This window comes from Mesitornis unicolor, unplaced genomic scaffold (genome assembly GCF_000695765.1).
Source record: "Mesitornis unicolor isolate BGI_N332 unplaced genomic scaffold, ASM69576v1 scaffold36939, whole genome shotgun sequence".
Lineage (NCBI taxonomy): Eukaryota > Metazoa > Chordata > Aves > Mesitornithiformes > Mesitornithidae > Mesitornis > Mesitornis unicolor.
The window spans coordinates 3,189-12,869 of record NW_010205864.1 but is presented as its reverse complement, the minus strand read 5'-3'; the positions used below and the strand labels follow the sequence as shown (position 1 = coordinate 12,869).

The following is a 9,681-nucleotide window of genomic DNA, read 5'->3' as shown; positions in this document are numbered from 1 at the left end:
CCTAGAGGCTGATCCAGCCATCTCTCCTTTGTGCTCTTCACCTAACCCACAATTAAAGATTCTCTACCACCCCTGCCATGAGCTTTGTGACACTCTGGTGTTGTGGGGTCTTCTGTTGTTGGTTTTGACTTTTTTTTTGGTCTGGTTGGGTTTTTCCCCCTTTAATAAATAGGAACAAAACTCACATCTCTGGCATGTACAGAAACAGAAATCCCTTCTCTCAGGTAATCTTCCTGGCTGTAACCTGAAGGCAGTTCCTTTCCAGGTGCTCCAGATAAGACAGAACTCATAAGAAACTTCTTACCTGCTTAGCCATGGCTAGTTTCTTCTGTAAATACTCGATTTGTTCCTCTACTGCTCGAATCTTGCGGAGGGCATCCTCATCTGCCATCTTTTTACTCTCCTTTTTCTCCTTGTCTTCCAATTCTTTCACCCTCTGCCTCAATTCTTCCAGCTACAGCAAGGACAAAACAGAAATTACACTAAACACAAGAATGCGGCCTGAACATTGTTAAAAGCCTGTTTTCCCCACAACTCTCTGAAACACTGGATAAGCTACTTTCAAAGCATGGAAAAAGAAAACCTATCTTGACAGGACAGTATGTTACTGGCAAATGGACCTTTTAAGATGGGCTGTCAACCTAAGATCTTGATTTCAAAACCTTTGAAAATTCCATAGCCTCTTTTATCAAAGTAGGCATACTAGTCTCTTGCAGTTAAATAAGTAAGGTTATGTGGATGGAGAACATCTGCTCCTTAAAGACCATCTGGTAAAGCACCTTTTTCAATACAGAAAGGGATAATAAGAAAAGGAGGAAGCCATAAACAAAACATACAGGAACACAAAACTGACAGACAATTGATAAGGGAGGCAGTGTTGAGAAACAAACCTGGTCAGCTGCACTAACTGATGAGAGCTGAGAATGTTTCTTCCAGCAAGGTTATCTGTGTACCCCATCAATTAGGAAACTAAGGGCAGGGAGAGGAGGCAACCAGAAGCTAAATATACAGACACAGACCTGACAAAACAAACATGGAGACAAAGACAAGAAACAAATCTCCCTAGTCACACTAGTTGATAGGCTACCAAAAAACTACATGCAAAACTTTCAGGAAGATCAACCTGGACTTTGCAGCAGCTAAGACTAAACCAGGGGTGGATCCCGGACTGGGAGGGCTGTAGGAATTGGTAGAGCCATACAAACTCAGGACGGATGTGCAGGGGAAGGAAGAGCAAGGATTAACAAATTGCAGTTAGACAGAGGGTATAAAAGGAGCCAACCATATGTAAAATGAAGGCTGTCAATACACATTTGTCTGGCTCAGCCCTGCACATGATCACTGCAGTCTGTTCTATCTGCTTATTAATGATCTTAACTATCTGTGTGTAATCTAACTCTCTAAGCCATGCATATGTGTGCTGCATGGAGTAAGCGCTAGCTACACAAGAGACCTGTATGTGAAGAAGCTAAGAGAGGGGCTGTGAAGAGGGAACATGCTGGTACTTGAGGGATCTGCAAATGTGCATGCTTGTGAACCTAGAGAGTGTCATGCATGTGCATGCACTAGCTATGTTGTGTCTCTACCAGCTGAAGACGTGGAAGGAGACTTGCCTGTCTATGCTTGTTTTATTTGAGTCTCGTATTTATGTGCTGTTGAAGGCAGCACCCCATCTGTGGCAGTCTGACTGGCCATGTCAGCATCCTCTGCATGTGTGTGTCTCTGGGACACGTGCTCAGCTTTGCTACTGGTTGAATCTACAACTGAGAAAGCAGCAGCCATGTCCCTCAGCCCAGGCAAAGGGATCACCCCTTCCCAGAGAAGGACATCCTAAAGTCTCCCTGTTCATCTCCAGACCATTCTAATCTCTCTTCTAAGTGACAAAGATGAAAAGAGGAACAATCTCTAGTTCTGAAAACAAAAATCCAATGTGGTTCAGGTGCAGAGTATCTGAAAAGAAGTTTTAAGTAACATACTGAAGACAAAAAGGGAAGGGAAATGAGACTTACCTCAGCTTTTGCCTTCTTCTCAGCTGCCATCAGCTGCACTTTGTCTCTCTGCTCTTTGGGGGCAGAGCGGTACATATCTAACAATAGCTTCATCTCCTTCTGGCTCTCCTGAGCCTTCCTGGAGACCAGGAGACAGACAACCATAAGAAGACAGCAGGAAAGCTAGGCTGTGACATATCCAGCATAAGAGTCACAGCAGTATTCTCTCCATCTCCCACATGGCATGCATACAGAGCCATCCTTGGCTCACCTTACCACAGTCAAGGAGTACAGGCTGGAGGCTAAAAAGAAATGTGTTCAGGGACATATGGGTTGAAAAGCCAAGAAAAGTCGAGTGGAAAGTAAACAAGTACCTTAACAGGAAGGAACAAACTATTCATCTCTGCTGTGGTACTGATCCATGACAGAGAAGACTACCGTGCATTTTATTAATAACCTGCTGCTGTAAAGCTTTATGCAATTGTTATGACAGCAACAAATAAAGATTACTGGACCAACACCATGAAGTATCTGGTTTGGTAATTCATCCTTCAGGCTGTCATAGGACAAATGGTACTACATTGTTCAAATCACAATCAGATACAGAGAGTGCGAAAAACCTCTCACTTCAGTGAAGCTAATCTCATAAAAGCAAACTACAAGTAATCCCATACAAACACCTCAGTTAAGGCACCACTAAGCAGGAAAGGGAGGGACAACAACTCTTACTTGAGCTCAGCCTTCAACTGCTTGATTGCTTCAGCCTCCTTCTTTCTTCCATCTTCATGCTTCCCTTTCTCCTTCTCTTTGGACTCTCTCTCCTTCTCAGATTCTTTCTGCTTCTGCTTTTCCCGCTCTCGTTCCTTCTCCTTTTCTTTCTCTTTCTCTCGCTCTCTCTCTTTCTCTTTTTCCTTCTCCCGTTCCCTCTCCCTCTCCCGTCTCTCTCGCTCCCGTTCCTCTTCATCTCGCCTGGCCTTCATTTCATTAACATCTTCAGAAGCAGCCTTGGGGACAGCCACTTGGGCAGAAGGATCTTCAGGTTCCTGCTTGATCTCTGGAGGTTCCTCCTTTGTGTCTTCAGTGCTGGACTGGGACTGCAAGAGAGCACTACCACTGCGAGAGCGGATCTGTTGTGGAACAGCAGGAAAGAAGACACAGAAGAAATCAGACTATTAAGTTCTTAGCCAGAAATCTACCTTACCCCCCTTCCCTTGTCTTCCCAGATTCATGCTTCCATGCCTCCTCCATAACTGCTATTACTTTTCATGGAGCACTATACAGCTACAAAAGGAAGACTATTTATTTGGTGTGTTAAGAAATATTAATTGTCTAGCTTAAATAAGTAAATTTTAAATAGAATGAATCACTTAGAGTCAATCATTTAGCATTTTAACATAGGGGTCACAACATAATGTTGAGCAATTTGATATACTGCTTCTTCATTACATGCTTAGATGAGTAGCTAGATTTGTTGAAGTCTTAGGCTGCAAACTGTGAACTTTCACTTAGATATGTCTATAACTGGGATAGAGTTGTTTCTTAGTAGCTGGTACAGAGCTGTGTTTTGGATTTAATATGAGAATAATGTTGATAACACATTGATGATTTTGCTAAATAGTGTTCTTCCCAAGTCTGGAACTTTTTCAGTTATGGCTAGCAAGCACATACACAAGAAAGCAGAAGATCAGGAGGCTACAGCCATCAGCAGAAGCTGCAACCCAACAAGGAAAGAAGAGTTTATGGAGTGCCTGGAAACAGAAAAAGAATGCAATACGGAGTTAGGAGACCCCAGACTAGAAATCACCATTGTACCAAGAGGGCACGTGAAAAGTGCATGACGAGCACATGAGATTGAGTGGATAGATGACAAGTATATAATTGCCTGGGGATTACTTTGTTCAGGATTCCACTCTGGAGGCACCCAGCTCAAACTGATTTTTCCTGGCTATACTATTAGAATAAATTATTTTTTAATGTGTAAGATTTGACACCTGAGACTCTGTTACAGGAAACCTAGTGTCTGAGCTAAGAGGATAATGCTGGGTGTAGAGCCCCATCAAAAATTACACTGCATCCCGCATGACATATCAAAATTGTTGATATTGCAAGCAAGAATTTCCCTTTTATCGTGCTTTGATACCTTGCTCAAGTCAGACTGGGCTTCTCTCAGTTTGCGCTTGTATCGTAACACCTCTCCCTTCAGTTGGTGGTTGTGATTTTGGAGGCTGCTGATGAGATGACGCATCTCTCGATTAATTGGGCCTACAGAAACAGAAACACAGCTGTAACAAACCACGCTTTTGCCAACTTTCTGCAGGGACTTTGATGGAGATGGAGAACAAGCTAAGTGACAATGACAAAGAACCAAAATAAGACTATTATCATTCTGCCACACAACAAAGCAACACAACACATTTAACAAAAATGTTGTGCGAGTTTTACATGCGACCGTAAGTCCTCACAAATTCCTAGTCCTAATGTCTCTTTAACTTTACTTTCTTCCTATATTCCCCAGGGAAACATGTCATGCTAAAAAAAAAAATAATTGTGATTTAAATACTACTTTAGAAATAACTTATTTCCTCTGATGAAATTTGACAATTACTGTTTCCTATTCAGGTTGTCATTCCAGACATGTAAATGAATCCCCCCCAAATAATTTTGAGCAGTGCAAAATACACTGTCATAAAACCAAATTATTAGCAAAACATATGTATTTTGCAACATCTAAAAGGAAATCAGATAACATGGAAGTGACCTCCTATAAAACATATGAGGAGCTTTGTTTTTCGAGACAGAGACCTGCCAGAACAAGTATTTAACAATAACAGACAAAGAATCAAACCAGGTGACTTACTGCAATGCAGCCTCTAATGGGCATTGCAGCAGGATTGGTTGTTGCATTTAAGCACAGCAGAAAAACTTCATACCTGCTTGTTCATTGGCAGCAAGTGTCTGCTCAAACTCTATCCTCAGCATCTCATATTCTTTGCGGACTTGTGCCAGGGTGTCCTCTAGCTGAATTACCTCTGTGCGTAGTTTCTTGTGAAGGCTGACCTCATCCCTCTGAGGAGTAAGAAGAGGACAGCACACTGTGACTGTGGAGCATCTCTCACCTCATCAACATCAGGTACCAGAACAAACGAATTATTGCCAGGAAGATGTATTTCCTGAGCATTTCTAGAGCCACCCACACCCGGCAGTGATGGTCAGTGGGATGACAGTGCTCCCCAGTCTGACAGAGCAGAGGTGCTACCTCGATCAGTTCCACTTGCCGCTGGTGTGTGGTACGGGTGCCATGAAGCAGAGTGCGGGCCTCATCAAGATGTGCCTTCAGCTGCAGACTTTCATTGTACAAAACAGAAAACTGGGACTGCATGCAGCGATATTCTGGGGTCTCCTTCACAGCCTCTTCCACTGCTCGTCGCAGCTCAACCTAGTCAGGACAAGAAATTGCCACAAAAAGAAAAATCACCTCCTGGTCTTTGGCATCTATTTTGACAGGTAGGAAAGCAGTGAGTAAAGCTGCCACAAGAAACAACACAAGTAGACATTTAATAGCATTGCTATGAAGATGCAACTAATATGCTTCAGTACAATTTTAAAAGTTAACACTTTCTGTGTATGCATTAGTCTGCTTCTCCTGCATAGTGATATGACAAGACTTTTTGATTCTCAAGTTCTGCAATAATTTCTCACAAACAACAAAATATACCTTTTCAATGGATTTACTGTAAAACATAATCAGACACATGGAAAAGTATGACAGAAAACTAAAGAAAACACATGTGCAAGTAGAGATTATGTTAGCTTTCTACCAGTAAGAGACAATGACTGAAAGGAACAGAAATGAGAGAAAGCAGAAGTATAGAATGTTCCTCACAAAAAAAAGATTTAGATTATTTTTCTGTAAGACACTAACCTACTATAGAGTCACAGCTTTTTGTGTTACCACCATTAAGACATAAGAAAAACGTATGTTGTCGCCTATATATCCATTCTAGCACACTGGGTAAGATTTAAGTTCACTGACTCCTTCCAAAGCCCAGCTCTCCCTCAAATCATGTTCCTTGATTTTTTCAGTTCTCTGGTTCCACTTGCACAAGGCGGTAAGGGAGGCGGAAGAGGGGTCAACACTAGTAAAGAGGTGAAAGTAGTTTTAACATCATTAAAATGTACTGAGTAGATCAGAATGGAAAGAAACCACTACAATTACCAGTGATGACCACATGGTGTCACCAATGCACCAAACACCAAGTGTAAGTTGCACAAACTTGCTAAATTGTACCTTGAACAAACTACAAACCAGCTAAGGCACAAGCACAGAATAGAACAGTATTCTTTCTGGAGACACGGTACAAGAAGAGGGCAACCAACCACACAGAACACTTTCCTCCTCAAACAGGTACAGATGCCTCACCTTGAGTTTTTCATTCTGTGTTGTTACTTCCTCAAGATCCTGGCGTAGTTCCTCCAGCTCATTGAGGCGATTTCCAGCAAGCTCTTTATTCTCTTCCAGTTCTGCATTCATCTCCTCAAACTGTTGGGGATAAACTGCTTGTAGATCACACTGCTAATGTATCTAGTGAGGGGACTAATTATGTGACTCTTTATACATTAAGAGACACTACAGACTTAATAGTCAGGTAACATGACCATGAGACAAGAGTCTACCTCCATCAGGTCAGTTTCATAAGCAGGAAACTTGTACAGACAAAATAGCTTGCCCAGAGTGATACAGATTTGTAGCAAAGGAGGTATCTAAATTCTGTTCCAATCTATGGTCCTACATACAAGCTCTCCTTGACTTTATCCTTCCCCTTGCCCACAGACAAGCCCCTGACATTACCTTGCGGGCATTAATGGTGATTGTGCCCCCATAGAGGCTGCTCCCAGCTCCATACACCTTGTAGCCTTTGGAATTTACCTGTAAAAAAGGCAACAGATTTCATCAATAACCAATTAAATGCCAAGACTGCTCATAGAGTATACTGAAGATCAAAGATAGTCCACTACAGATTCTCACTTCTCCCAGCAAAGTACCATAAGATGATGTCACGTGTCAAAACTACACCCATTTCTCTGGTTTCCTGGCAAAAAGGATGGTGCTTACTCGTTCCAGAACATCTGCTAAGTGCCGGTTGAGCCTCTGCTCCCTCTTGCGTATCTTGTCAATATCCCACTGAAGGTCATCAATCATAGTCTCCAGAACAGACACCCGAGATTCTGCTGTCTCCACTCTCTCTTGCAGCTTGGAGAACTGCAATCAAAAGAGTGTTTCAGCCAGCACATTTAAGAGAATCAACATTTTCTGATACTGCTAAGTATTAACTTTTTTATTATTCATCATAAACTGGATTCAAGTGCTTTTCACCCATCTTTTGCTGTGGTGACAGACTACTCAATGAACTGTCCTGAATTTTACACTGGCTGAAGCCCAACACAGTGATGAACCTTAGTTTATTCAAAGGCATTTAAAAAAAAAATTCTTTTCAATCCATTTGTTCATCTGCTCTGCAGACCACTAAAGTGCTTGGTGATCTAACACTCAGCAAGGCCAGTGTTAACAGTTTTTAAAGGAACTGGAAGGTCTGAAACAAATACTACCAATAACATGAACCCCTTAATGACTTGGATCATCTTGTAATTACTGTTGTTACACTTTCATATATGACCCAGAGAAACCAAGGAGTTTGCAGTGACAGGGATGTCATACCAAGTGTCTCGAATGTTTACACAGCCACCTTAGAATCACCTTGCCACTTCCTCTGCTCTGTTTTCTTTTAAAATTAAATCCATTCAACTCACTAGTTTGGTCATACTCTTTCATTCAGTGACGTAACAAGCAGATCAATCCAAATTACACAAAAAACTATGTACAGTTCTCCACACCACCACCCTTCCCACAACCTTTGTAAAGAAGGCAACTTTCAAACTGTGTTGCTCCTATCTCTCTCCAAGACAATAACCTGCTTTCCAAACTACAGTAACTATAAATTATTTTAAGGAGGACCCAAAGCAGATTTCTTTCTCTCTCCTTTCTGTACCTCCTGAGACATGATTCTGTGCTTTTCCTGAAGAACATCAGCCAGCTCCTGCAGCCGTCCATTTTCATGTGAGAGGTAGGTATTAAGCTCTAGGACTGCTTCTTCCATCAATGAAATATCTGAAAGATACATGAAGAAAAAGAAATGAACAGAAATCAACAATGATGGCTGTTAATTCTTAAACAATAGAGAGAAAAAAGCAAACAGAAAAATAAAGTTTCTCGGTTTAACTTCTGCATTTTGAATCTCTTCAGTGGGTGGTTCCTGTGGGTCTGATCTCCACCCCTACAGAGCTTTGACTTGCATTCACTAAGCAAAAGGCTTCGCAGTTTAACATACTACACATTTCTGACTGTCAGTTAACATCCCCTAATGTCAGGGATCATTCCAGTTGTGTCAGTATCAGCAACAGAGAACATGCCCTTGTAACCCAGTGACACTCTAATGCAGATCAAATTCATGTGCAAACCTGCTACAACAGAAGGCTTAAGCTAACATCCCAGATGACAATTACAGCAACTGAGTACAGCTCACAGTGTATTAATGCTAACGCTACTACAGAGTTTAAGACTGACAACTAGGGACAGTAATGCTTTGCTACACCAATGCTAGACCTGCCAGAGCTTCGTGATCAGAGCATACAGAACACTCTGGACAGAAGGTAAACCAAGGATAAGTTGATTTTCCCACCTAAATTTTCATTCAGAAGATTAAAATCATAACAATAAGTTAATGGAGTTTTTCAGAGAGTCATCCGAGTCTACATTGAATCTCCTACATTAAGTCTCAGAAATGAAGTAATTTGGCTTTCTTCTGCAGAACTCTGCTTTGTGTTCAAAACTGACAGCTCTGCTACGCATACCAAGACATTAGATGGCTACCATTTTGCTCAAAACTCAATGGAAATTGAAAAGCTGGTTATTCCTAAATATTTCGGAATAATATTTACTAAACTGCAAGTGAGGTATCCAATGCCAGTTTGCAATACTGATCTCATTTCTTCACTTATAAGCATGAAGCCTATTATGCAGTGGCAGCTGGGTGATAAGGTTCAACTGCAATCTGTAACTTCTCAGGTGCATGAACACACAAACAAGCCCTTCCTTATCCCAACACACTGGGCAATTCTCAGCATTTCAACTTAGAGGCAGTCATAATACATGTCTGGCATGCAGAACTAGTCTTTATTTGACGTTTTGGTTATTCAGAGTCTGTAAAGCTAAGTCAATTTATTTTGGAAAATAAATGAGCATGAGAAAGACCAGGCCTTAATGCTTACGATGCAGAATCATGGCTAAGCTGGCAGTAGATGAGGATTCCTGAGTATCAGCCACCTTAGTCATACCTCCACTATTCAGCTTGTGAGACAGCACATCCACTTTCTCCTGCAGCTTGTCGTACATTGTCACAATTTGGGCAACAGCACGGCGGGAGGACTCTACGCGCTCCTGCAGCTGAGATTCTATCTCCTCACTAGTGCTGCTGGCAAGAGTGGCTAGGAAGGAAAATGCCGGCTCCAGTCCTTCACCTGGGAACAGAAAGAGGTGCAGGAAGTAAATGTGCTCTGGGAGGAAACATATTGCTAGTCTTCACAACTAGAGAGTCTCCGTCACCCTTTAGAAAGGGACATCAACATTGCCCCCAGT

General features: G+C 41.8%; 1 protein-coding gene across 1 annotated transcript in view; it reads right to left on the bottom strand.

Annotated features, from left to right (window-relative positions):
* The window catches only part of RNF20 (ring finger protein 20, E3 ubiquitin protein ligase), a 12,607-nt gene that overhangs the window by 2,125 nt on the left and 801 nt on the right, over positions 1-9,681 (bottom strand). Inside the window, exons 4-14 of the mRNA XM_010191570.1 lie at positions 9,381-9,565; positions 8,036-8,154; positions 7,102-7,248; positions 6,838-6,915; positions 6,409-6,528; positions 5,245-5,424; positions 4,919-5,054; positions 4,129-4,250; positions 2,718-3,115; positions 2,010-2,127; positions 305-454 (exon numbers count right to left, since the gene is read on the bottom strand). Coding sequence (XP_010189872.1) covers positions 305-454; positions 2,010-2,127; positions 2,718-3,115; positions 4,129-4,250; positions 4,919-5,054; positions 5,245-5,424; positions 6,409-6,528; positions 6,838-6,915; positions 7,102-7,248; positions 8,036-8,154; positions 9,381-9,565 — 1,753 coding nt within the window. The remainder of the gene's footprint in view (positions 1-304; positions 455-2,009; positions 2,128-2,717; positions 3,116-4,128; positions 4,251-4,918; positions 5,055-5,244; positions 5,425-6,408; positions 6,529-6,837; positions 6,916-7,101; positions 7,249-8,035; positions 8,155-9,380; positions 9,566-9,681) is intronic.